Genomic DNA, 27,956 nt, shown 5'->3' with positions numbered 1-27,956 from the left:
GCGGTTGATACACAGTTCACAACTGGAGCAGCAAGGCCTTAAGTACCTTGAATATTGTTTGTAAAATTAACCAGTTCATCTACAAATGCAGTCAGGTCCAGGATCCAAGAAATAAAGTGTCAGTATGATTTATTCCTAGTCCAGGAGGAAAAAGGAGCGGGGGAAGATAGGGGAAGGAGCAAACGAATACTTGTTTGTATATTATAGCAGGTCTAAGAACCAGAAAACACTGTTACTTGCCCAACCTAGTAGCTCTTAAGGTGACAGAATGGAAACTTCATGAAATAAAGTGGTTTTCATTTACTACAGAATCCTTACAACCTAGTACACACCAGGTACTCAACAAATGTACTGAATAAATGAATGAATGTATATACAAACACAATCTGTATGTCACAAACTGAAAACTGGGAAGGAGAATCTGCTGCTGCTGCTAAGTCGCTCAGTCCTGTCCGACTCTTAGCGACCCCATGGACTGCAGCCCACCAGGCTCCTCCATCCATGGAATTTTCCAGGCAAGAGTACTGGAGTGGGGTGCCTTCGCCTTCTCCATACAATGTAGATGTTTGATATAAATACCTGGCCCTGTCACTGTACTCCATTTCGTCCAAATAATAACAATTTCCCAGGCCAAAACTTCCACTGTCAAGCCCAGGCTTCCGGCACCCTTCTGTTTAAAACAGAGAGGAGGAAGCACAGGGATAAGGATTCAGGAAAGGTTCACTAATCAAAGGAAATAACCGAAGCGGGAGAGGAGCTGGGCTCACAGCTGAGTGCAAGGGAAGGAACGTCTTAGGTTCCCAGCATTTCCAAGTTCTTACCTACGATGGTGGCAGGGTTTGGGGTCGGGCTTTTGTTTAGTTACTGTCCAGGGTACCTGGCTGTGCAAACTCAGACTAGAAAGGAGGCCAGAAGCTCCCAAGCCAGCCTTTGGAAGCTCTGGTGTTCCGGGTGCCGACCTCCTTCCCGCTTCCCGGGCGCGCAGAGAAGCCCTGCAGCCGCCGCCCAAACACAAGATGGCCTGGGTTGCTTCGAGGCCCGCTTGAAGCCACAACCAGGACTTAAGATGGCGGCGAACACTAAGCTAACGGCCGGAAGAGCGCGCGGGATCTTCCAAAAACAAAAATGTCCTCCGTGCAAGGTCTCGCGGCTTCCAACGAGGGCCCAAAACAATCATGGCGGCGAAGGACCTCTATCTAGGGACCGCGAACAAGGCGAGCTCGATTGGCCGGTGACAAACCAGTTACCCGCTATGCCAGGGAGAAGGGCGATCGAAAGAGAGAAAAATAAAACTCAACATTTCTGGGACACAGAATGTTTCTTGAAAATTACTAGCACAAAAAGGGGAAAAGTCTCCCGAATGTTTGATGGGGAACGAGTATAGAAAACACGGGTTGGCAGATGAAGGTGGCTTTCTCAATGGCGGGTGCATTGTGAGACAGTTATCCATGAGCATAACTTCTCTTACAGTTCCTTTGAACGGAAGAATGCAGTCTTGGCCCTCGAGCGCATCAGCGGGAGGGGTGACGGCACGGACATGAGCTAGCCGGCGAGCGCACAGACTCAGGGGCCTCCGACCCCCGTAAGCCCCCGCGTGGACGAGGGGCGGCCGCCGCACCGCTGAGGGCCTCCCGCACGCCCCACTCCACAGGGGCGGCCGCGGCGGCGCCCTCTCTCCGGGTCTTCTGGGCGGTCGCTCCGGAAAACCGGGGCTGGTGAGCGGCCGCGGGATCCGGCGCGTCGCCCTTGGTCAAGGCCGGAAGGCCCGGGACCCGCCGAGAGCGGTTGGTCACGTTTCCATTCCATGAGCGCCTCTTAAGCGCGGGCAAAAAGGGAGACACTGTGCCTCAGCAAGGCCGTGTGACCCGTCATTTAACGTTTCCACTTCCGACAGTGTGCCTAGAGAGACACCAGACGAGCCCCGCCCCCGGTCTTCCGGTCGCCACCACCGCGTCCCCGGCCGAAAGCGTCACCAACGCCCGGAGGAGCCGCGGGCCTGCGCGAGCACGGGGCTGCGCATGCTCGGTTCCCAGAGCGGGCCTAACTCCGGGAGCTGCGGCGGCGCGAGGTGCGGCCTTGGGGTCTGCGGGCGGCGGCCGGCAGGCAGGTGAGAAGGCCAGGGCCGCCGCGGGGAGCCGACTCTCTGCCCGGCTGCAGGGGGGCCGGGGCTCCTCGGTGCCTCGTCCTCGCTCGGAAAGGTCACTGAAGGAGACCGGGGGCGGGGCTGGGGGGCCGGCTCCTTAGAGACTGCGTTTAACCTGCAGCCTCGGCGCTGGGCGCTTGCTGCCGGGAGGAACGCGGAGGAGCGGGGGTGCTCCGAAGGTGTGCGCACAGCGCCGGGTGTGCACTCTCCTCCCTCGGATCCGCGCGGCCGCACCGAAACGTAGACGGAAAAGGCGCCCGAGGGAAGGCGCCGAATGCCCTGGCCCTGAGACCTGTGTCTGCCTGGAGAGCCGCCCTCTGACGGGAGCACTCCGCAGCGTGTGGCAGTACTAGCTCGGACGGCAGAAGCAGGACTTGGCGCTTTGGACATTCTGGGCATGGAAACCCTGTTGAGATGGAGGCCTCCTGAGGTCATATGCTTCTTCCTCCCATTCCAGAGCAGGCTCACATCCTGTTGGTGTTTCAGAGGCTCGCTCTACCCGCAGTTTCATTGATGCATTCATTAACACCGGCAGTTTATATTCATATTTGTCACACTGCCTAGTTAGCAGATACAGAAGTGGCCAACACGAGCATGGCCCTGATCACATTGACCTTATATTTAATAATGGGAGGGGCAACAGTCAACAAGTACATTGATAAATGAACAAGATGTTTCCAGATTGTCCTAGATGGGGTTCCCTGGGAAGCAGACCTAAGGAGATTTATGACCAGGACATTTATTAGTACTTTTTGGATCTTACCAAGGAAGAAAAGAGGTAGAATGGTGGGTAGAAAGAGTTGAGCTGCAGTATGGTCCCAAGGAGAGTATCTACCAAGTCTCACAGTAACTCTGAGAGTTGTCCTAAGTTGGAGGGAAGAATCAAGACTATATCCCTGCAGTGATCAGTTATTGGATACCCACTGTTCCCGAAAGACAGCATAACTTCAACTCTTCCCACAGTCAGTCCTGGGACTGACATCTGTCTGCACACTCCCCAGAGCTTGGATCAGACAGGAGTCTCCAGAAGTGCCTGTTTTTATATCTGATTTGTATTGAAGATATTGTACATACAATAAGAATAATTGCTGCCCTGTATTGAATGTTCACATATCAGATATTGGATAAACAATAAATATTTACGTAGGTAAGACCAAGACCAAGTGAAGTCGCTCAGTCGTGTACAAATCTTTGCGACCCCATGGACTGTAGCCTACCACGCTCCTCCATCCATGGGATTTTCCAGGCAAGAGTACTGGAGTGGGGTGCCATTTCCTTCTCCAGAGGATCTTCCTGACCCAGGGATCAAACCCTGGTCTTCATTGAAGGCGGATGCTTTACCGTCTGAGCCACAAGGGAAGTCCTAGGTAAATATATAGGAATTCTCATTATATAGCACCATGTTATGGACTATGAAATTGAGGCAAGAAATAAGTCTTTTGCTTAAGATCATACTTAGTGGGGGAGGTTAGAATTTGATTTCCATCATTACTCAAAGCATCATTATGGATGATGGAACCCTCATATGGAACCCTCATATTTAATCACTTAGCACCATTAACTTCATTAATTGTTGTCAGAGAAACAAATATGAATTTATCACCCAGTCTTTGCTGTTTTGCTTTGTCCTTGAGTTTCCTTCTTTCCTTCATGATGAACTTTCCTGGCCCTCACTTTTGGAGCCTGTTAACCTTTTCTATGGGAGAAGGCAGTGGCACCCCACTCCAGTACTCTTGCCTGGAAAATCCCATGGGCGGAGGAGCCTGGTAGGCTGCAGTCCATGGGGTCGCTAAGAGTCGGGAACGACTGAGCGACTTCACTTTCACTTTTCACTTTGATGCATTGGAGAAGGAAATGGCAACCCACTCCAGTGTTCTTGCCTGGAGAATCCCAGGGACGGGGGAGCCTGGTGGGCTACTGTCTATGGGGTCGCGCAGAGTCGGACATGACTGAAGCGACTTAGCAGCAACCTTTTCTATAACATCCTGAAATCTAGTAACAGAGTCCAGCGTGAGTGCCAGGTGTGTGATAACTGCACAACAACCTTGTGATATGGCTGTCAGTGTTACTCTCATTTTATGGATGATGTACATTGTGAGGTTAAGGAATCATCCAGGGTCACAGCCAGCTGTACTGTAATAAGGCAGAGATGCAAAGCCCAGGCAATAGGATTCCACAGCTTGTCCACTTGATCACTACACAACAGTGCATTCTTACTAAGACGATGTATTGTGCTTTACCTTGTGGAAACTGGTAGGCAGGAACTAGATCCCATCTTTTGTGCTGTACAAAGAAGTGTAGGTTTCACTTCTAGTCAAAAATGTCATTGAAGGCTTCTGAGCAACACAACTGTATCTGTTGTTGTTTTCACCAAGATAGCAGTGTTAAGAGGGTAGAGAGTGGAATAGTGGTTTTCAGATTTAAGCTTCAGAATTACCTAAAGAATTTGTTGAAACACAGATTACTGAATCCCAGTATAGAGTTCTGATTCAGTCGCTCCGGGGCAGCCCAAGAGTTTACATTTCTGATAAATTCCCAGGTGATGCTACTGCCAGTGGCGAAGGAACCACACTGAGAACCATTGGACTAGAAGCAAGTGAGGTAATGAGGGTCTGGACTATGGCGGTAGGGAGAAATTGTGCAAAAGAAATGTCAGGTCAAATGGAGAATTGGGTGACTGACTTGATGGGGAGTTTAAGAAACAGCAGAATCCACCGTATTTAGATTTTCTAGTTGAACAGTGAGGTAGATAATTTCTTTATTTAAAAAAAAAAGGCAGGAAGTAGAGGAGAAACAGCAATTTGGGAAGGAAAGAGGATTCATTTTTATATGAGATGAGTTTAGACACTTGTGGGGAACAGCAGCATGGGACATGTGGGACTAAGCTGGAAATGAAGGCATGGGAGTCACAAAGCTAAAGTAGAAGCTTTGGTTGTGAATGAGGACACCCAGGAAATGAACAGAGGGAGAAGACAGCCAAGGACAGAGCTTTGAGAAGGGTGAACAGGTGGATGGAGACCAAGGAACCATTAAAGGAGACCGAGAAGGATCAGACTAGCCTCAGGTACTTAAAGAGTTTCAAGAACTCATCAAAAGTGCTGTAGAGAGATTATAGGGAGAGATTCGTGATCTTTATAGTCAAAGCGGTTTCCATGGAGAGTGGAACAAAAGCAAATTACTTGGGTGTGAAGATGGAAGTGGGAATTAGCTTTGCTGCTGCTAAGTCGCTTCAGTCGTGTCCGACTCTGTGCGACCCATAAACGGCAGCCACCAGGCTCCACCGTCCCTGGAATTCTCCAGGCAAGAACATTGGAGTGGGTTGCCATTTCCTTCTCCAATGCATGAAAGTGAAAGTGAAGTCGCTCAGTCATGTCTGACTCTTAGCGACCCCATGGACTGCAGCCTACCAGGCTCCCCTGTCCATGAGATTTTCCAGGCAAGAGTATTGGAGTGGGGTGCCATTGCCTTCTCCTGGGAATTGGCTCTAGAAATGTGTTATTTGAAAGGAATCAGTGTCTAGTACCTAGAAGGAAGGGCCAGTAAAGGGTAGTGGCTTTAGGGAATTTGCTTTTGGTCCTTTTCAGTGGAGAAAAACAGTTTTGCCAAGGAGGAAGACCAGTTCCAAGTGGGAGATAGAAAGTAGAAGTTGGGGGGGGGGGTGATGGAGTTGGGACCCTGAAGACACAGTGGCAGGTGGGACTGACTGACCAGAAGTGTCTGGTCCTCCTCCGAGACAGTGAGGAAGGACGTGAAAATGGGAGCTGAGACGGAAGTTTTACCACATGGGAGCGGGAAGCAGAGGGGCTCAGACCCAGTAGCCACAGTGTCCTCTGGCCAGTAGGTTATCTGAAGAAACCAAGTTAGAGAGTAAAATAGAAATCTCAGAAATGGTGAGGACAGAAACCAGCCCTTTTGAGATTCAGATCTGACCAGGGGAACATAAAGGCATTGCTGCAGCACTAAGAGCCCACTCCACTGTCTTCAGTAACTCCCCACCAGCTTCCATGTCAAATGGCAGGTGTAAAGATGGTGAAAGGGACTGGAAAGATTCTCAGACAACCCTAAGTTTTATAACGACTTTCCACACTTTTCTGATAAGCCACAGCCTGCCAGAAAGCTGATCGTCTTTTCCTTGTTAGTTGCTACTTATTCACTTGCTGTTCAAATTTTAGGTTGTGGACAGTTAAAAGCTCCCATATAAAACTTGTGATGCTTCCAGTATACTACTTATTTATAAAGACACTGAATTCACAGTAATGGAGTAGAGGATATCAGAGATCGTAAAATGCTTATGCTTTTACCATGCTCTGCGCCTGGTCCTGACCCGCTCCAGACCAGGCTGTGCTGGTCAGCTGATTCTGACCAGTTACTGCCTACTGGTCAAGGTAGGGGAAAGATTTTGCAGAAAGGAAACTTAGAGCTCAGGTTCGGCAGTACATATACTAAAATTGGAACGATACAGAGAAGATTAGCATGGCCCCTGTGCAAGGATGATAGGCAAATTCATGAAGCGTTCCATTATTTTTTCGTAAGCCTGGTGGCTCAGACAGTAAAGAATCTGCCTGCGGTGAGGGAGACTCGGGTTTGATCCCTGGGTCAGGTGGGGAATATCCCCTGGAGAAGGGAATGGCAACCCACTCCACTGTTCTTGCCTGGAGAATTCCATGGACAGAAGACCCTGGCAGGCTACTATCCGTGGGGTCACAAATAGTCGGGACAGGACTAAGCCACTAAGACACATGGTCCACTCAGTTAATCAAGGATTGACAGTAATTTTTTTGTTGTCTGTGTTTTGACAAGACAAAGTTCAGCAAAGCTGTTATTTTAGGTGATGTAGTTAGAAAAGGGGGAAAAGAAAAAGAAATTATTGTTCTGTTTGGCATACCAGTCAGTTCAATAGGCCTGAAGACACCATGCAGTCCATTCTAACGTGTACACAAAATTGCCAAAATGTGAACTGTTGTATTAAAATTGAGGATAAAAAGAACTACTTTCAGGGTCAGTAATTAGATTTCAGGAATGAGGAATTCACAGATACTTAAAATCAACATTTGTCACGCCAGAAGAAAAGGCATTATACAATTCCAATAAATTTAATGAAATATCACAGCCACAAGAGCTGGGTTAATTAACTGTTCAACTTTCCATTTAGTGTTCTCTTCATGTTTAAATTACATTCAATAATTTTTAAAAATGTTTTAAACTTTTTTTTTTTTCAAATTTAAACGGAGCCAAATGAAGACGTAAGAATCTGCCTTACACTGTGTTCAAGAGGCCAGCAGATGGCGCCCCGCAAGCCCAATAGGCAGAATGAGAGCCTTCCCCGCATTGCCTGCATCCGGGTTATTGTAGGCCTAATGGATAGGGTTTTAACTGTGTGCATACAAGAGTAATCTGATAGCCAGGGCCAGGTTGTTTAGAATTAAGTGCTTTTTTTGCCCTTCACGTTACTGATCAGTTCTATGCAGTCAAAAAGATTATGATATTTTAGTGGGGCAGAGATGTAACCAGTTTTTCTCCATTCTGCTGATTAATTTCTCACTATTTATTCAGCACTAAGAACTGAGCTAAAAAAAAAAAAAAAAATAGCGGCTAAAATTAGCTCCACTCATCCATTACTAGATCATGGGTGTGTGTTTAGAGGATATGGGCTTGTTTGCCTTCTCATTTTGGACCAAGTGGCACAAGACCTGTTAACCTCTAATGTATCCCGCTGTGAGAATAAAGACATGCCAGGTGTAATACACTGGGGAACCTGACCTCAGCGACCCGCACAGCTATTCAGCAGTGCCCAGAATGTTCTTGGCACACATCATTATGCACTGGCAATTCTGATTGACTCTTGCCAAAGCTGAGATACTAATACTCAACTTTTGAAAATTGCCATTAAGAATACCAGCCTAGACTTTAGGACTCCAAACTCAAAGACGTGTGCCATATTAACTGACAATAATTTTAGAATCATTTAGTGTTTCCTCATATATAAACTGGTCTCATAAAATTGCTATGGAAACAAATAGAAAAAATAGGAAACTTTTTGAATAATACAAAGTATTTGTTTTGGAAAGAAGGATATAAGAAAGCATCTGTGTCAATGGTGTATAAACATTTTCTATACTTAACAGAGGCATTTCAATGGATAAAACTGTAAATATCTACTTTCTGTTTACTAATGTAAAATTTACTAATCTCTTTTCCTTTTTCTTAGTTTCCTCCATCTTTGCAAAAGAGCCCCACACCTTCTGCTTTCATTTGCTTTTCTTAGGAGCGTGTTTAGAGAGGACCCAGGAAAGATACGGGCAGTGGCAGGTAGACTGGAGGAGGGTAAGGAGAGGGAAGACGTCTTCTTGCTGTGGTCTGTGTCACTGCTTTAGTCCAAGCAAACTTGAAACGCTCTGTGAATGAAGAAGCACTAACTCATTTTAGAAGCCAGCCTGTTTTTGCCTGGCAAATGTGATCATTTTGAGCATATTCTTGAGAAAATCTTGCTTCAGACTTAGGAATCTCTTCTGTCCATAAAATAGTTCCACACCACTTGGAATAACTCTTTGCCAAATGTTTCTTGAGGGAAGGGCCATCTCAAGAAAAGCTGTATCCAGCTTTGTTTTCCATCCCCAAGTTGGAACTCCCTGTCTCCCTGCTGTTCAGCACTGTGAACCTTTATAAAAGTCAAAGTTTTAAAAACCTTCTTGTTAAATTCATTTGAAAAATGAGTTAATTGTTAGGAATTCTAGTAAGACTTTGATTATCCTGAGAAGCAGCATAGAGAGGCTATAGCATGGACTCTGGAGGATTTACAAGAGTACTCAGCATGTTTAGCAATAAAACTGAAAAAAATCTCAGATTCCTATCAATCAGTGATCTGTTAAATTAGGATATCGCCATAAAAGCTATATAACTACTAAAAATCATAATGAAGATTATATTATTGGAGGGAGAAGAGATTACAAAGAGAGAGTGTATATTGCAGTCATATTTTTGTTAAAACCAAAAAGATTACAGATTTTTTTAGCTTTCTTATTACTGTATTTTCTAACTTTAAAAAGTAAGCCTGTGTTATAGTTTTTAGAAAAGGGCAGTGATACTAAGTTTCATTTTGAAAATATTCCACAAAAAGACTTTAGAAGAAAAAAATGGATTAAATCAAATTGTATACCCCTAGTATATTTGATTGTATTTAAAAGCCCCACACGGAGAAGGCAATGGCACCCCACTCCAGTATTCTTGCTTGGAAAATCCCATGGACGGAGGAGCCTGTTAGGCTGCAATCAATGGGGTCGCTAAGAGTCGGACACGACTGAGCGACTTCACTTTCACTTTTCACTTTCATGCATTGGAGAAGGAAATGGCAACCCACTCCAGTGTTCTTGCCTGGAGAATCCCAGGGACGGTGGAGCCTGGTGGGCTGCCGTCTATGGGGTCGCACAGAGTTGGACACGACTGAAGTGACTTAGCATAGCAAAAGCCCCACAAGAAGATACGAGAAAAATAAGGAACACATTGCTTCACTAACTACTTTGTTGTCTTTTTCTTACAACTAGCAAGGAGCCTTATTTAGTAAAGTCTAACGTGTCTGCCCTGGTATGTGATTTATACAAGCGACAGTATATATAAAATGCTGGAAAGACGCTAAGTAAAAGAAACAAAGTAGGTGAAGATTGCTGTGCCATTGTGAGTCTATCTTACTTGCTGGAGATGGTGTGATACTCAGCGTGTTTATGTGGATTTAAATGTGAAGACTCTAAAAGTACTTTGTAAAGTAAAATGCCCTGTCATTCTGATCTTTATCATCTTCCAAGCCTCACAAAGGACGACAGAATAATCACTGGAAGTCAGTTACCTGCTTTTTCACCTCCATTAGCCAAATCAATATATGAGACGCAGAGAATATGAGGAAATGGCTGCATGTAGGTGTTGAGCAAATATTAAAATTATTATATCAGGAAGTGCTGTTGCTGGGCCTCAGTGATCATTTGGCAAATAATGAGTTTTCAGCCAAAATAGATACTAATTGCAAGGCTGAACTAAACCTAAATCTAGAAAAAGATGCACTGATCCTTAATGCATCTTATTCTAGTGGAAAAGGATACTCACCTGTTAAACACAATATAAACAGAATGGAGTACCTCCCTTGTCTTAACCCAGGGAAGACCCAAAGAGACGTTGAGTACAGGGAGCCACGTTGATCCTAATCCGAGGGCTCCTAGCACATGACATTCCATACTGTGATCTGTTGTGCATGGAGGGAATAGTACCACAGTCCAGACATTGCTGTTACAGCTTGGACCTGGATTTATTCTGAAGTTTGGTTATTGAGTTATTCATCTCAGCTTTATTATTTTATTCTTTCATTCCAAACATGGAGAAGGAGAGCCTAGTGGGCTACAGCTCATGGGGTCGCAAGAGTCAGACATGACTTAGCAACTAAACCACTACTACCCCCGTTCCTAATGAGTCTTTTCTATAAGCTGTTTTCCTAAAAGTTCATAACTCACGAAAAAGTGACAAATATGATGATATGTTAGTGATCATGAGAAGTAAACAGGGGCAGAGGTGCTGTCTATGAAAAGTGCTGTGACTTGACAAGCTCATGTCAAAAGGGACAGAGTTGGAGATGCTTAAAGTCACCTTAAGTATTGAGACTGGATGTGAAAGGACAGTATATCCTGATCCTTTAATTGAAGGTATTTTGTGGACAAAAATGCCACCTGTCAACACAGACCATTGACTTTGGCACAGCTTCAAGTCCCTCCTTCCATCTCAGAAGTAAGTCTTCAAGCTCTTCCCTCATTATTCCTGATCACCCAGGGCCTCCCTCAGAGGTTTTATTGTTCCTCAAATCTCAAATGCCCCAAAGGCTTTTGCACAGTGGGCTCCACAAAGAAATGTAATCATGATACAGTTATTTGTGATTGACTTTCTCCAAAGATTAGAACATGAGTTTGTCAATAAAAGGTATGGTCCTAAAGGTTGCAAAAAAGCGTATAGAATGCCAAAGCCCTTGAGGGAAGAGAGAGGGCTAAAAATACTTGAAGTTACAAAGCAGGCCATGATTTCTCTAGCAATTTAAGTTAGCAAAAAAGTCCTTATGAAATGTGAATTTGTACTTCGAGGAGAAATCGTTTCTAATGCTGGGAATAATATATGTACATAGGCATAACTCTAAGCATTGTTTATTTTTAATATGTACATACAGAACACAGTTCAGATATGTAGCTCATTAGTCCTATATTTTAATCTTGCCTTAAAAGGGAAGGTATAAATAAAAATTATGTTCAGACATTTTTCTAAACACATTCACACAAAATTACCATAAGTGATTTCATAATGGAACTCACATATATGCCACTGAACCTAATTCTTAACAGTCCTTATTGTCCTTCATTGCCCAGAAGGGAGCTTGGAGAGCGGGTCCATTCAGAGCATTATGAGTGTATAAGCTCATCACTAAAGCCTAGTGAGCTCCCTTGAGTAAAAAAGTGTAAGAAGTCTTTAGAGGTCATCTAGACTTACAACCCCAAACCCAAGAGATCATCAGAAACAGACCTCCTGGGCCACATTTCATGCTTTCCAGAACAGACAGAGCAAAAAAACTGTTCTTAATACTATGGAGCTTTGAAACTGCAGACAAGTTCCTAGCCCTAGTTTCTTCAAGTAAACTTTGTTGACAATAACCCTTAGCAGTTCAGTTCAGTCACTCAGCCGTGTCTGACTCTTTGTGACCCCATGGACTGCAGCACGCCAGGCCTCCCTGTCCATCACCAACTCCCAGAGTTTACTCAGACTCATGTCCAGTGAGTTGGTGATGCCATCCAACCATCTCATCCTCTGTCGTCCCCTTCTCCTGCTTTCAATCTTTCCCAGGGTCTTTTCCAGTGAGTCAGTTCTTCGCATCAGGTGGCCGAAGTATTGGAGTTTCAGCTTCAACATCAGTCCTTCCAATGAATATTCAGGACTGATTTCCTTTAGGATTGACTGGTTTGATCTCCTTGCAGTCCAAGGGACTCTCAAGAGTCTTCTCCAACACCACAGTTCAAAAGCATCAATTCTTCAGCACTCAGCTTTCTTTATAGTCCAGCTCTCACGTCCATACATGACTACTGGAAAAACCATAGCTTTGACTAAACGGACCTTTTTTGGCAAAGTAATGTCTCTGCTTTTTAATATGCTGTCTAGTTCGGTCATAACTTTTCTAAGGAGTAAGCGTCTTTTAATTTTATGGCTGCAGTCACCATCTACAGAGATGTTGGAGCCCCCCAAAAAAAGTCAACCACTGTTTCCACTGTTTCCCCATCTATTTGCCATGAAGTGATGGGACCAGATACTATGATCTTTGTTTTCTGAATATTGAGTTTTAAGCCAACTTTTTCACTCTCCTCTTTTACTTTCATCAAGAGGCTCTTTAGTTCTTCTTCACTAACTGCCATAAGGGTGGTATCATCTGCATATCTGAGATTATTCATATGTCTCCTGGCAATTTTGATTCCAGCTTGTGCTTCATCCAGCCCAGTGTTTCTCATGATGTACTCTGCATGTAAATTAAATAAGCAGGGTAACAATAAACAGCCTTGAGGTACTCCTTTCCCGATTTGGAGCCAGTCAGCTGTTCCATGTCCAGTTCTTAACTGTTGCTTCCTGACCTGCATATAGGTTTCTCAAGAGGCAGGTCAGGTGGTCTGGTATTCCCATCTCTTTCAGAATTTTCCACAGTTTGTTGTGATCTACACAATCAAAGGCTTTGGCATAGTCAGTAAAGGAGAAATAACCCTTACAGGATATAGTTAGTGATAAGGGTAAACACTCTAAATGCAGAGGCTCAGCACAGAAATGTGGAGATGGCATTCACAGAGTTCAAGCCAAAAGTCTTCTGCTACAATTGGGACCAATGCTTGACAACATTTCAGTGGAAAGATCATCACTCACACCCTATCAGAATGCAGAATCTGAATTCTCACTGCATATTTAAGGATTGCCATTTGGTTCATCTGTTAAAATTGTGACTAAGTAGATTTAACTTGTTGTGGGTCAGAGAAATTAATTATATAAAGACAATAACATTGATGCATGAGTGTTCCCAAAGTTTCCAGCAGCTTTCCCAGTAGGTGATGTTGCTCCTTCATAATTGCTGACTAAACTTTTAGTGTTGTCCTGTATGTTTTCAAGCCTGATCTCCTGCTATCCCTGTAAGTCTGCAACTTACCTCTTTTTGTTAAATAACATTGCAATGTATTGTACTTAGAAACTTTTTAACAGGTAGCTTTTATTAGAGGGCAGTATTTTGCTTGTGCTTTAGAGGTGTAATTTTAGAGGGATTTTTTTTTTTTTTAATTTTGTTTTTAACTGTCAACCTTTTCTTAGGTACACTGATGCTGAAGTACTATGGGCTTTCAGAAGTTCTGGAAAGACTACAAAGTTCTGGTTGTTATGGTACCTCTGATTGGGTTCATACATTTGGGGTGGCACAGGATCAAAAGCAGCCCTGTTTTCCAAATTCCTAGTAAGGACAACCTCTCTGAACCAGACAGTCTGGCACTTACAAGTCCTAAGAAGAACCACCTCCCAGGGAAGTAGCAGGCTTGCAAGTTTCAGGTGAGTTTGATTTACCCCCTCAAAATGCATTTATATAGGAAAAGCAAAATATAGGCTTTGTTTTCCTTTGTTGTTGTTTAGCAGCTAAGTCATGTCTAACTCTTTGCAACCCCCCATGGGCTGTTGCCCACTAGGCTCCTCTGACCATGGAATTTTCCATGCAAGAATACTGGAGTGGGTTGCCATTTCCTTCTCCAGGGGATCTTCCCAACACAAAGATCAAACCTGCATCTCCTGCATTGCAGGCTGATTCTTTACCACTGAGCCACCAGGGAAGCCCTTGTTTCCCTTCATCAGTTTTTATAATAACAAGTTAATGCTCTAGTAGCAATGAGAGTTTTTGCTCTTGATGAATTCAGAAGTTGGCATAAATTTGAATTATCACAGTCATTATCATCAATATTCTTTTTAATGCTTAAATTGTCCCATCTTAGATTCCCTCCAAATTCCCCCTGGCTATCTGTTTTATATATGGTGATGTATATGTCTCCATGTTCTTCTCTCAGTTTGTTGCACCCTCTTCTTCCCCCGCTGTGTCCAGTGTCTGTTCTCTATGTGTCCCTCTCCATTGCTGTGCTGCAAATAGGTTCATTAATACCATCTTTCTAGATTCCCTACACATGCGTTAATGTACAATATTTGTCTTTCTCTTTCCAGCTAACTTCACTCAGTTCAACAGGCTCTAGGTTCATCCACCTCATTAAGACTAACTCAAATATGTTAATGTTTTATAGCTGAGTAATATTCCATTGTATATATGTACTATAAGTTCTTTATCCATTCATCTGTCAGTGGACATCTAAGTTGCTTCCACGTCCTAGCTGTTGTAAAAAGTGCTGCAACGGACATGGGGTACACATATCTCTTCCAGTTACAATTTTCTCAGTAGTGGGGTTGTTGGGTCACATGGTAGTTCTATTCCTAGTTTTTTAAGACATCTCCATACTGGTCTCCATAGCTGCTCTATCAATTTACATTCCCACCAACAGTGCAGGAGGGTTCCCTTTGCTCCACATCCTCTCCAGCATTTGTTGTTTGTAGACTTTTTCGTGATGGCCATTCTGACCAGTGTGAGGTGACACCGTTTACAGCTTTGATTTGCATTTCTCTAGCGATGAGCAGTGTTGCTCATCTTTTCATTGTTTGTCGGCCATCTTTATGTCCTCTTTGGAGAAATGTCTGTTTAGGTCTTCTGCCCACCTTTTGATTGGGTTGTTTGTTTTTCTGGCGTTGAGCTGCATGGGCTGCTGTATATTTTGTAGATTAATCCTTTGTCAGTTGTTTCCTGTGTCATTTTTTAATAACTATTACTTTTTGACAGGAAAAGTCCCTAGCTTGTCTCATTTCTTTCTTGCCTCAGCCATTTCTCCAAAGAACCCTGCTTCCTTTTAGGAAAAAATTTTACCTGTTTATATTTCTTTAGATCATATTTTATAGCTCTGAATTGAGAATACAGTCATGGAAGTTTTAGTATTATTAATATTTAATTGTTATCCATCACTGCAAAAAGACCATCTGCCAGGCCAGTGCATCCAGGAATAGTCAGGGCCATTCATGTGATGTTAACTTTAGGAATAATAGGTCACATTGTTAGGAAGAAAGAAATAACTGAATTGGCACTTCCAAACCTATTCTATAAGCCAGCCCTGTGTTTTATGTCCCCCATTTTCTCAGTTGAACGTTATGTTGTCTAGAGAAAGACATAGGACCATGAGTCAGCAGTTTTGACATCCTGAAAATGATTTGGCGGTCACCAACACTTTCTTCCTTTCTCATAAAGATACTAGCCAAAAGATGTGGTTACTGGTCCAACTACCACAAGACGTGAGAGGGGCCAATTTAGCCCCTTTTGAAAAGTCGCATGTCACTATTATGTATTGAAAAGTAACCAGGTAAATCACTTTATTGGTCACAGTCTGTTAAGATTTGTGGTTTCTGTGGTTTGTGTGGGTGTTGTAATATGCAAATTTACATATGGAAGTCACTTCACTAAGCTTGCATTTAAATGGATTTCACAGATTTTGCTGAATCTAAAATAAGCTTTGAAATAATATTTAAGTTATTTGGCTCTTTCTCATATGAGATGAACAGAAACTTTGTTTCCTTGTGCTGTAAAAAGACACAACTATAGCTTTATCATTGCAGTGAGAAAGCTGGCCATCCTTGCTTTCACTTTATTTGGGCCCAGTTGCCATGGTTACAGCCCTGTAACTAAATTGGGAGGTGTGATAACCAAAATAACACTTTGCATAACATTCCTTTGTTCTCTTCACATCTTTGCATGTCTTCAGATCACCTTCCTGGTCTGTATAGTACTGTGCCATAGTCTACTCTGGGCAGGACTGTAGTCTGAGTAGTTCAGTTAGTTTTATTTATGCTAAACACAGTCCACGTGGTTAGCAGGGTTAGTATATTCATGAAAACAACCGCTAATTGGTTGAACCTTTACCTTCAAAGCACCAAACCTCAACAGATCTCCACACATTATTATAGTATCAGAAGTTTACGCCTCCGGCTCCCTTCTTCCAGCCTCATTAAGGAAACTAGTACAAGTGCGGGCACACCTGGTAAACGGCAGCATTGTACATTATTTACCCTCTTTGAGGCCAGATTGCCAATCCAGTCCTGTCTTTCTCCTTGTCATCCAGCACATTCCCCGGCTTTTGTATTTATTGTCATAGCTGTAGTTTGGGAGTGGATTAGTTGTAAGATATCAACACTGAGTATCATTAACTGATAGGGTAAAACTACATAGGATTGCTCTGACTTTAGCCAGATATTTTAAACATGGTTTTTTCTTTGGTAAATGTGTTGTACACATTTGTCCAGCTAGATGTAGACTAGATAGTGTACATTAGATCGTGTCTATATTAGGAATCCTGACGGTTATCTCATTTTCATAATTATTTACAAATAGGATTTGATACAAATGCACTTATATTCAGACCTAAGGTTTCCAAGCAAACCAAAGTTAGAGAAAAAAATATCACTAGATCTTGATGCAAGAGAATAAAAACATTTGAGACCTCGAGACCAGATTCTATGAGTTTTACTATATATATATACACATATATACACACACCATTTTCTAGAACCATATCATATTAAAAAACTGTGTACTATAAGCTTCCTGACTTTGTTGTGCATTCCAGAATTATTAAAATACCAGTACTTTTCCTTGTAGAGATTCATTGAAGAATAAAGAAATGGATGTTTTTAGTCTTAAGTTTCTCATTTTCTGGAGATTTGTACCTGTGGGTGGTTCCTTTTTCTAAAGAAGGAGCAGAGCATTAAAATTAATTACTAAGCTTCAATTATAAAATGTTTTGGGGTTACTTCTCTAAAATGTTTTTTATTTTTATTTCTTGTAGAAAGAAGCAGCTCTGAGTCAGAGCTTGAGCTAGAAAGAAGAGATGAAAAATAGCAGTTGGATCAGAAAGAACTGGCTTCTTGTAGCTGTGGTTTCCTTCATAGGTGTCCATCTTGGAACGTATTTTATACAGAGGGCTGCAAAACAGTCTGTAAAGTCTCAGCCTGAAGGCAAACAAAAGAATTTGAATAATGAAGTAAAATAAATATTTGGAATTACTAAAATGTCATTATATCGATCCTTATGTGCCGATTCGCTTCATAAGCATGGAGCTCAGTATTTAATTTTAGAGCCACAATGCTGTAAATCCTAACTCTTGATTCCTAAAAGATAATCTTGTTAAATGTTAAAACCCACGACAATACAATGAATAGAAAACTCTGGTTAACAAAATAAAAACTTTCTTCACAAATTACCTTGCAGTAACATGTCTCGTTTAGAAGCTAAAAAGCCCTCTATCTGCAGAAGTGACCCCCTGACGGGCGAGCGTGCCAGGGCCAGCCTGGCGGCCTTGAAGGGCCTCGTCATGTCGTGCTACGGCCCAGCAGGCAGGCTGAAGCAGCTGCACAACGGCCGGGGCGGCTCCGTGGTCACCACGTCCCAGTCGGCTGCCCTCCTCGCCGGCCTGCCCGTCAGCCACCCCGTGTTAAAGGTCCTGACGGCCGCCGTGCGGAATCACGTGGCCTGCTTCAGCGATGGCGGCTTATTCACAGCCATTCTTTGCTGCAACCTTGTCGAAAATGTTCAGAGACTAGGCTTGGCACCCACCACGGTTATTAAGTTAAATAAGCATCTTTTGAGCCTCTGCACCAGTTACTTGAAATCTGAGGACTGTGCTTGCCGAATCCCAGTCGACTTTAGTAGCACCCAGATCCTCCTGAGTTTGGTACGCAGCATATTAACAAGTAAACCTGCCTGCATGCTCATCGCAAAGGAAGTTGACCATATCAGTACTCTGATTCTGAGAGCCTTTCTGCTTACAATTCCAGAGAACGCCCAAGAGCACATCATTTTAGGAAAGAGTATAATTGTTCCTTTAAAAGGGCAAAGGGTTATAGATTCTGCTGTGTTACCTGGAATACTTATTGAAGTATCAGAAGTTCAATTGATGAAGATACTACCTATCAAAAAATCAGATTCCTTCAAGGTGGCCCTCTTTTGTGTGTCTTTATCCGGAGACCTTTCTGATACTGGAGAAGGAACACTGTTGGTCAGTTACGGAGTTTCTCTTGAAAATGCAGCTCTGGACCAGTTGTTTAACCTAGGAAAACAACTAGTTAGTGACCATGTAGATCTTGTCTTGTGTCAAAAAGTTATACACCCATCTTTGAAACAGTTTCTCAGAACTCATCATGTTATTGCTGTAGACAGAATTGGCGTGTCTCTGATGGAACCCCTGAGTAAAGTGACAGGTAAAAAGCACTCTCAGTTTTTGCCCTTTATAGTTAATAAATCACACTTCCCTTGGACAAAGATATTCTTGGTGTGTTGTGTTAACATATTGAACAATTTGAAAAGCTGCCAACCTCACAGTGTGTGTGTGTATCATTTCTGGCAGCAAAGGTTGTTTCTGAAAAAGATCCTGTATTGTTCACTTACTAAAAATTGAGTGATGATGACTATTCTGTAGGTATTTTCCAGCCCCAAATGTACTGCAGAGTCTGCCATAATTTACAGCTATTAACCCCCAAACATTCAACAGATTATCGAGAAAGCTAACATTCTTACAGTCATATAAAGTCTCATAATCTAAACAGATTTCTTCTACTTGAGTTTTACAAAGCTCTTAAGTCACTTTGTGTTATCTAACTCCAACAATCGACTGTACTTCTGCCTAAATAGTGGTTTCTAATTAGGGTACATGTGTGTATTATTAGGGTGTATGTTTGTTTAAAGCTAGCACATGATTAAATATCCGAGATATTTCCGGCTAGGCTCCTTGAGAGCTGGGGTTGCCTTTTACTTTTAGTGTTTAAAACAAGCTTGGTCCATAGTAGGGGTTCTAAAATGTTTGTTGAATTAACAATAATACATTTATTAACATATAAAATTATAACAGGCAAGAATTTCACTGTATTTTACAAACCTGGCAAATTGGAAACAGGTTGGTAGTCACCTAATAGAGACCAAGAGAAATGACAAGTTAGAGAGTTCCTGATTTGAGCCACTTGTCTTTATCTCTTAACTGCATTGATAACCTATCAGAATCATTTCATTTGGATAAATTTCAATTTATAAGTGGTTGGACTTAAGAGTTTAATAAATTTTGGTAAAACTGTTAAAGTTGACTATTTTTATAAGTCATCAGAGAAGAAGTGTGAGTGCCAGTATCGAATCCCTAGTATATCTGGACTATTGTCAGACGATCATCAGAGTGGAAATTGTTAAGAAATAATGGCAATCACTCTTTGGAACTCATTAGTGATGTTGTGGGTCAGACCCACATCCCTAAGTATTTACTGGCTTTTCATGAGCAGGTGATTTCAAGTTACGAATATTGAGTATTAAATACTATGATGTCAGTTTTTAAACTGAAGAATTTTTCCATAGAAATAGTGTAAGTGGGCATTTGGTTTCCACACCAGCCCACAACTGATTTTTATCCCACTGATAACTAGAGTGTTGTACAACATGAGCTGACCTATTTCACTTGCAAATGGATACAAAAAGTTAAGCGTTCTCCAAGTATTTGCTGCTGATTGGTTGGTTGCTTAGGAGTGTCATCGAGAGACTGCAGCACTACCAGTGGGTGCCTGGGATTGGGGAGAGTGTGAACTTCTTTTATAGACATGCTGTGCTCTGTTCCCCCACATAATTTCGGGTTTGATCCCTGGGTAGGAAAGGTTCCTTGGAGTCGGGAATGGCTACCAACTCCAGTATTCTTGCCTGGAGAATTCCATGGACAGAGGAGCCTGACAGGCTATAGTCCATGGGGTTGCAAAGACTTGGACACAACTGAGCAACCAACACTTTTACATAAAGCCAGAATTATAGTCCTGGATCTTGGGGACAGAAACTTTTTTGAGACAAAAGAGAAAGCGGGGAGAAAAACTCTTTATCAGGCCCCTGTGGCTCCATTAAACAATAGATGAAGTATGTTTGGGCCTAATCCATTTTATCTAGGTTGAAATTACCTCTCCCTCCTGCTTCAAACCTAATTCCTCTTTTTGGATAATTTAGGATGAGTAATGGGGTTATTGTGCTTGGTAGACTGGTGGGTATGAGGCTTGTCATGGCTTACAAAACATTTTTAACTTTTGGTTTGATTTGTGAAATGGACATGATCACCCCCACTTTACTGTCCTATGGGGAAGCCCACCAAGAAGAGTTCAGTGATTTGCTCCACATCAGAGGCTGGGCAGCAGGAAAGCTGAGCCTTGCCTTACAAATTTTCTGTTGGTTCCACCATTGAAGTTGTACAAGATGTAGGGTTTGTTTCTTTTTCTTAAATTTTAGATCCCTCAAGTATTCCTTGTTCTTTGAGACTTCAGAAGTAAAGAAGAAAGGATATTCAAAGAAGTGAAATTGTTCATGAGCTGCAAGAATATTTAGACATTATTGTTTTAATTCCATTCGTTTGAGAGGAAACTGGCCCAAGGAGGTGCATTGCTGAATTATAGTTTTAATCTTAAGACTTTAAACCATTGTTACTTCTTAAAAGTTTGTTGCCATTTCTTATATAACTTAATTACATTTAGAGATTTTAGAAACCTTCAAGTCATCCTAACTTCTCCTTCATTCATTTTTTTATTAATTTGTGTTTTGTAAAATTTTATTATTTTACCTATGCAGGAGGGAGGGCAAAATATAAAGAATAACAAAATGAAATAATAAGTTCACATACTTTATTTTGACATGCTTTAGGTAGTTGTTTACATACAAACAATTGTTTGGCAAAGAAAAAAAATCCTGTATGTTCACTAAATGGAGCCCCAAAGGAATTCAGTGATACAGCCCTCTGCATAGCTTAGTTTGTGAGTTTTAAGGTAAAAATAATAACACCTTTTAAAAATATCCTGTCTCCTAATTTCATCTTATTTCAGATTAGTGTGGTTGTTAATTTGGGGTCTCTGATCCCTGAATGGGCTTCCAAGGTTCCTGGACTTCCTGAAAAGGTATGCAAAATTGTGCATGCCTTTTTCTGGAGAGTGCAGAATTGCTTCTAACAAATGTTCAAAGAAGTCTATAAATCAAAAGAACCGTTGCTTTATTTGCACATCATTTGAATAATAGAATACTATTTATAGTTTAAGAAGATGCATCTTATTATTTCTTTATCCTATATTTCATATTTTAAATGCTGTGCTTTTGGGACTTTTATATTTGCTAGGAATGGATATTGTAATTTTAAATGATTGTAAGCTCCATGTTTATTCATCTATTTTGTGTTTTCTAAACTTTTTTAAAAAATAGGAACATGGCCTATTGGTTCCTTGGGCTCAATCTCCCCCAGTAGTTATGGAAGTGTAAAAGATTTGTGCATTGCAAAGTTTGGCTGCAAACATTTTTTTCATCTTATTCCTAACAAAACAACTATCTGTAGCCTGCTTCTCTGCAACAGAAATGACACAGCCTGGGATGAGCTGAAGGTAGGTAATAAATGTTGAATTCCTTATCTAGGGACTGGGGCAGGGATTAAAGAATCAGATAGGTACTATAATTTTTTTCACATCAGTCAGCTGTGCTTTTTTCACAACTTTCCTAGGTGGTGTAGAAAGCAAAAACAACCAAAATGTGAGAATTACAGTTATAAGTAAGCTGATTTATTTTCCTGTGATATAGAAACTTGGCATATGTTGCCTCTTATTATTTCTAGTAATCTACAAGCAATATAAAAGTCCTTGATGGGAAATTTTCTTAAGAAATTAATTTGAATTTGTGTACTTGATGCTAATGTGTATGAATAACTCACTTAGAAATAGGTTCCCCAGTTATACCCATCATCCACTTCTTAACAGAGATGTTCACAAACAGCAATAACACATGCAGTTTGTATACAGTGAAAGTGATGCCCAATGGTACTGTCACAGACTGGCAGAATGGATACTCAAGGCTCTAGCCTGGTAAATATTCAAGGTCTGTGTGTTTTTATTGCTGCTGGATTGGATCATTTCCATAGCAGCTTGAAATAAATTCTATATAGCATTTATACAGCTAATTTATTTAGATGCAGGTATTTTTGTTAGAAATATTAGCACTCTGCTGATCCAGTTGTGTTTGTGAATCTCAATTTGAAGAGCTAAATGTATATGAAGGAGAATATTAATCCAGTCCATGAAAACAAACATCTGGCTAAAGTAGTCTTTCGTTTCTAATTTTTATTATTCCAAAATGTATTCATCACATGACAACCATGGTGACACTAGTTTTGTTCTTTTGCAATTAAAATCAGGCTCCTTGTGTCCACTGTCTAAGTTGCCTTGAAAACATGGCTCTATTTCCTCGTGTTTATGATGTCAACGTCAGATTCTGGTGATTGTTTCTTTTTTAGCTCACGTGTCAAACAGCACTGCATGCTTTGCAGTTAACAATCAAGGACCCGTATGTTTTGTTGGGAGGTGGCTGTACTGAAACTCATCTGGTGGCATATATCAGACACAAGGTAGGTTAGATAGTCCCTCCTAAATTATCTGAATTCTCAGCAACATGCGTTTTATGAGATAATAAGATAATAATACTCTGGAGCCTTTAATGCTTAATTTCTCAGTAGTCTTGAAATCAATATTGTATTTAAAAACACTTGAGGAAAATAATACTTGAAAATATAAGCTCATATCTTTATCACAATGATTATTAATCCAGCCTTTTAGCAGATGATCACATTCTTTGAGGACTGTCTAAATATACTGCCTGTTGAAATGAGCATTCTGGGGTTTTTTCTAGTTTCTTTTCTTTTTAACTTTTTAATTTTGTATTGGGGTATAGCCAATTAACAAACAACGTTGACGTAATTTCAGGGGAACAGCAAAGGGACTCAGCCATGCATATTCACATATCTATTCTCCCCACCAAACCCCCTTCCCGTCCAGGCTGCCACATGACATTTATCAGAGTTCAGTGTGCTACGCAGCAGGTCCTTGTTGGTTGGTTATCCATTTAAAACATAGCAGTGTGTATATGTCCGTCTCAAGCTCCCTAACTATCCCTTCCCACCACTACCACCAGCAACTGTAAGCTCGTTCTCAAAATCAGTGAGTCTGTTTCTGTTTTCTAAGTAAGTTCATTTGTACTGAATGAGTATTCTGTTGATGGGAGTTGTCGTCCTAGAGATCTCTACTGCTAAGATACAGTAATAATTGATATTCATGATGAAAGTGTTGAGATTCTACAAAAAAACTTCAGTACCTTCTGAATATTCCAGAAAAAGTTTCATTTATTAAAGCATCTAATTATTAGATTCTGTTATAATTTTAAATGGTATTCATTTATGATACATGTTAATTCTATTAAATAGAATTGTTTTTATTAATCTATGAGACTCCATATCCTAATAGTAGATAAATGTCACACATCATATTTCTTATTATTTCATTAACACTGACCTACTTTCTTTGAAAGTAGCTACAAAAAGGTATGTGTTTTCCAAGTGCTTGCAGTTGGTTCTTTGATCAGTCAGGAGTGCAGAGTCTCTGGGAGGCCTGGGATTGGTGAGTGTGTGAATGTTTTCCACAGACATGCCCAAATAACTTGCTTCCCCAAATAACTTAAAATCTGTATGATTATAAAGCTTCTTCATGAAAAGTTATCAGAATGTACATTATGAAAAACAAAACCATTGCCAATCTATTGATGCTGAAGAGACAATAATATAGTCTGCAAATGGAACTGAGTAGACTGGAAAAAGTCTTTTGGAGAAGGACAGTGAATAGGATTTTTGAGGAAACAATATAGCACTGAAAATGTGGGGAGGGAATGTGCAGTAGACATGATATCTGGTTCCAGTCTCCTGGGCAAAAGGAAAAAATGGTCATTGTTTTTGAGTAATTAAGATACAGATTTTTAACGATCATTCAGTGATGAGTTTGTTAATGTGTTACTTTTTCTCTCATGAAATTTCTAGAATAAACTTTTTAGAACGGTGGAAGAAAAGCAATTCAAAATTATATAACCTTGTCATTAATTAAAGTGAAGAATACTTATTTTTTAAACATTAAGGTGAAAATGATACATGTCCCTAGATGGTTTTTGTCTTCGTTATAACACATGTATTTGCATTTTAAACAAATCTCAAATGTTTACTGAGTATAAATAAGGACTTCGTTTGTGACTTCATTAGTCTTCACGAGCTTCCTTCTGGGTGTATGGAAGCCTGTGATTCACTTATTATGCCTTGTCCTTCGTGTTGTACAAAGGCACTACCGCTACTGGCAATCCTTCAGAACAAATTGATGGTGGGGTTAATTCTGAGTCATTCATTCTGATAAAATGACTGGTAGTGGAGAAGGAAAATGGCAGCCCACTCCAGTGTTCTTGCCTGGAGAATCCCAGGGATGGGGGAGCCTGGTGGGCTGCCATCTATGGGATCTCACAGAGTCGGACACAGTGGAAGTGACTTAGCAGTAGCAGTGGGTGCTTTTACTGTAACAACCAGGTTAATGGATTAGCCTGGCCAGCTGGCCCATCCCTGCCCATTAGCCTTGTGCCAACAGCCAAGTACTGTATGACTAAGTGTTTGATCAAGTATTTTTCAGAAACATTTTTGTCATCCTAATTGCTCTGTTCTATGTCTTCAATGGTTTTGTTACTCTCTAGACCCGTAATGAGCCAGAAAGTGTTCTTCGAGATGAGAGATGCTCTCAGACAGAACTCCAGCTGATCACTGAAGCATTCTGCAGCGCACTTGAATCTCTCGCTGGCTCTCTAGAGCACGACGGAGGTGAAATTCTTACCGATAGCAAATACGGACACTTCTGGTCGGTTCAGGCCAATTTGCCTTCTGCTGTGAACTGGCCAGATTTGCCTTCCAGATGTGGCTGTGGACTCTACAGCAGCCAGGAAGAACTCAGCTGGTCCTTCCTAAGAAGTGCTCGTCATCCCTTCCCACCGCAAACCTGCCTTTCCCGTGAAGCCACAGGCTCGGCCGACACCCTGACCTTGGACTGCTTTACCGCGAAGCTTAGTGGCCTGCAGGTGGCTGTGGAGACTGCCAGTTTGATTTTGGATCTTTCATGTGTCATTGAAGATACAAACTGATGTAATGTTATCTTACAAAAAGAAAAACTAGTGACGTGTCAATAAAGAAAAGCATTGAGTTTATATGTTCTCTCTGAAAGGCCTGTTCTCCATATTGAGATTGATGATTCATAAAATCATAGATTTACTTATTTAAGGAAAAAAGAATTGATTCTTGAATAGAAATACTATAGAATAATAAAAATATGAAGCATTGTTGAAAATATGGTAATTATGTCAGTGAGTTCATAGGTACCGCTGTAGATTGTTATAAGTTTCTGTTCTCGTTATTTTGACGTCATTCTAAGAGCATACAGAAATTTTAAAACATCCTAGTCTATGTTCTTGCTTGGATATACTTTTATAGATATTTTTTACTTAGTAGTAATTACATATTTTTAAAGTATAAAGCTAGATTCCGAAGTATCACAAAGCATCTGACACAGACTGTTCATTCAAAAGAAGTGTTCAAACTGCACATTCAGTAAAATTTCCAGGTTCTTTATCTGAGACTGTATCATTCAGTAATTGGGTAATTGATGTAGAAGCTGCTCTACCTGCAATTGCTAGTTTGTATTATTGTTCTTCATTTCTGTTATTCTGAGGAAATGTGTAATCAAGAAAAAAATAGACTTTATATAGTAACTTCCCTGACAGCTCAGTTGGTAAAGAATCTGCCTGCAATGCAAGAGACCCTGGTTTGATTCCTGGGTTGGGTAGATCCCCTGGAGAAGAGATAAACTACCCACCCCAGTATTTTCGGGCTTCCCTTGTGGCTCAGCTGATAAGGAATCTGCTTGCAATGTGGGAAGCCTGGATTCGATCCCTGGGTTGGGAAGATCCCCCAGAGAAGGGAAAGGCTACCCCCTCCAGTATTCTGGCTTGGAGAATTCCATGGACTGTATAGTCCATGGGGTCACAAAGAGTCATACATGACTGAGCAACTTTCACTTTCATACTTTTTCATTTTAAACAGCATAAAGAAGTGGAAAAACTGTTTCTCTATTTCAGTCAATAGTGCCAAAAAGAAACTACAACAATTCTCATACTCAAAGACATGTCATATCAAGGAATATAACTTGAAAAGCAAAATATATTGATAAATTGAAGAAGAAATACAGAATATAGCTAGAATAGTCAGTATGGAGCTACAACATGTTACATTAAATTTTAGGAAAACATCTTGAAAAGTTTGGAAAAATTAAACAACCTAAGAGTCAGTGGTCATATCTATAGTCATGATAGAGGGAGATAGAATGGTTTAGCAATTTCCTCCAAAATTCTTACAAATCTGAAAGAATTTTTATCCTAAGTCAAAGAAAATCATTGTAATACAAACTCACAGCAATACAATATATATCCAAAAATCAGCTACACTGCAAGCTTCATAAAATATTTCTCTAAAATTTCATGTCCTTTATTTTTAGGGTCAGTCAGGTAGAGTGGTGGGCAGCCTTGAGACGCCTCCTGGTTTGTAGACCCCGGTCTAATCCCTCCGTCTGAGTGTGGGCTGTGTGTAAATTCCTTTGCATTTCCCTGTTCTCCCTTGGTGAACAGGAGTGTCTTAGGATGGTTATCCTATGCCTGATCCATCACTGTATGTCAAGACATAACTCGTTTTTGTGGGTCTACAGATGGAGAGGACCTGTGCTCCTGGAGCTAAGAATCACACCCCGGGAGCCTCACCCACCCTGACTTGACTTCAGTAATGAGGTTCTAGACTTTTAGCTCATGTTGTAATGTGATGAGTATCTGGGGGATCTGGGAAGGAGGTGGATGTATCTTGCACGTGATGGGCAGCCTCCCAGATGGCTCCCACTGATCTCACCTCTGGCGTACACCCTTTGAGTGTAAGTGGAACCAAATGACTAGATTTTAATGAGTTGAATACCACAGAAGTGATGGCTATTGTTTGCGATACTGTGTGATCAAAAGATAGGCCTCTTTTTCAATATCACTCTGATGGAGTGAGCCATTGGCCAGGTTGGGAGCTTCCCTAAGTAGAGGCCCACAGGACAAGGGACTACGGGAGGCTCCAGCCAACAGCCCACAAGGAACTAAATCCTGCCAGTAACCACAGAAGTGGATTTGGAAGCAGTTTCTCCCTAGTGGGCCTCAGGATGAGTTTAACGTTTATCCTTGCAGCCTCATGAGACGCCCTGAAGCAGAGCATCTAAAAAAGCCACTCCTGGATTGATTCCTCATATATCTATGAGATAATAAACTTTGCTTTAAGTTTTGGGTGTAATTTGTTAGGAAGCAGTCGACCCCTAATAAAGGCAAGAGTAAAGCTTATTTATAATTACATACTAAAAATTTGATCACACAAGTGGAAAAAAAATTCTTGATGCCATGGCTTTGCATTTCACCATCACTCCGAACACAAAGGTAGTGTTCTTCACACGTGTTTACCAAGGGGTTTTTATATTCACTTAAGAAAGGGTCTCACTTAGGAACATGGGAAGTGTCCCGGGTCTCCTTGGCCCTCGACTGCATTTCAACTGTTGCCCAAGAAGGGACGCTGGAGCAAACCTCTCGACCCGACCTCATCAGTTATGGAGGTCTCCCCTTCTCAGGATAGCCATCTCTAATTGTCGTTTTTAACTCTGCCGAGTTCAGTAACGTCTCTTTGTGAAACATCAGTGCTCTCATTTTGAGTGTGTCATAAATTTGTTGAAGTAT

At 41.4% G+C, this 27,956-nt stretch overlaps 4 protein-coding genes and 1 non-coding gene across 6 annotated transcripts in view; 4 read left to right on the top strand and 1 right to left on the bottom strand.

Moving 5' to 3' along the window:
* The window catches only part of SLX4IP (SLX4 interacting protein), a 220,746-nt gene extending 218,831 nt beyond the window's left edge, over window positions 1–1,915 (bottom strand). The window contains 1 exon segment of the mRNA XM_070800694.1: window positions 822–1,915. The gene's annotated coding sequence lies outside the window, so the exon portion shown is untranslated.
* Window positions 1,916–6,560: 4,645 nt separating this feature from the next.
* Window positions 6,561–6,668, top strand: LOC139186694 (U6 spliceosomal RNA). The gene has a single exon (XR_011570366.1). It is a non-coding gene; the product is annotated as a U6 spliceosomal RNA (small nuclear RNA).
* Window positions 6,669–13,517: 6,849 nt separating this feature from the next.
* Window positions 13,518–17,517, top strand: LOC139186431 (uncharacterized). 2 transcript variants are annotated; one of them, XR_011569967.1, is made up of 3 exons: window positions 13,523–13,732; window positions 15,513–15,624; window positions 17,104–17,517. XR_011569967.1 is itself a non-coding variant. In XM_070800695.1 (2 exons), exon 1 carries the CDS (start codon window positions 13,523–13,525, stop codon window positions 13,712–13,714), a length of 192 nt encoding a protein of 63 aa, XP_070656796.1. In that variant the 5' UTR covers window positions 13,518–13,522; the 3' UTR covers window positions 13,715–13,732; window positions 17,104–17,517. The 2 variants fall into 2 exon arrangements, 1 of the variants encoding a protein (XP_070656796.1); XM_070800695.1 differs by lacking the exon at window positions 15,513–15,624 and having other exon boundaries at window positions 13,518–13,732.
* LOC139186432 (uncharacterized) lies at window positions 17,146–17,517 on the top strand. Its single transcript, XM_070800696.1, has one exon. It carries the CDS (start codon window positions 17,146–17,148, stop codon window positions 17,305–17,307), a length of 162 nt encoding a protein of 53 aa, XP_070656797.1. The 3' UTR covers window positions 17,308–17,517.
* Window positions 17,518–17,529: 12 nt separating this feature from the next.
* On the top strand, window positions 17,530–25,358 carry MKKS (MKKS centrosomal shuttling protein). Its single transcript, XM_019972873.2, has 4 exons — window positions 17,530–18,514; window positions 21,516–21,691; window positions 22,594–22,704; window positions 24,855–25,358. Exons 1-4 carry the CDS (start codon window positions 17,530–17,532, stop codon window positions 25,293–25,295), a joined length of 1,713 nt encoding a protein of 570 aa, XP_019828432.2. The 3' UTR covers window positions 25,296–25,358.
* The last annotated feature ends 2,598 nt before the right edge of the window (window positions 25,359–27,956 follow it).

The sequence above is a fragment of the Bos indicus genome, chromosome 13 (genome assembly GCF_029378745.1).
Source record: "Bos indicus isolate NIAB-ARS_2022 breed Sahiwal x Tharparkar chromosome 13, NIAB-ARS_B.indTharparkar_mat_pri_1.0, whole genome shotgun sequence".
Taxonomy (NCBI): Eukaryota; Metazoa; Chordata; class Mammalia; order Artiodactyla; family Bovidae; genus Bos; species Bos indicus.
The sequence above is the reverse complement of the archived record's forward strand: the minus strand, read 5'-3'. Positions and strand labels throughout refer to the sequence as shown.

Excerpts from the sequence above, each read along its gene's own strand:
- LOC139186431 (XM_070800695.1), top strand. The coding sequence starts at position 13,523 with ATGGGCTTTCAGAAGTTCTGGAAAGACTACAAAGTTCTGGTTGTTATG.
- LOC139186432 (XM_070800696.1), top strand. The coding sequence starts at position 17,146 with ATGAAAAATAGCAGTTGGATCAGAAAGAACTGGCTTCTTGTAGCTGTG.
- MKKS (XM_019972873.2), top strand. The coding sequence starts at position 17,530 with ATGTCTCGTTTAGAAGCTAAAAAGCCCTCTATCTGCAGAAGTGACCCC. Across the intron at positions 18,515-21,515 it reads ACCCCTGAGTAAAGTGACAG|GAACATGGCCTATTGGTTCC; the intron begins GTAAAAAGCACT and ends TTTAAAAAATAG. Across the intron at positions 21,692-22,593 it reads CAGCCTGGGATGAGCTGAAG|CTCACGTGTCAAACAGCACT; the intron begins GTAGGTAATAAA and ends TTTCTTTTTTAG.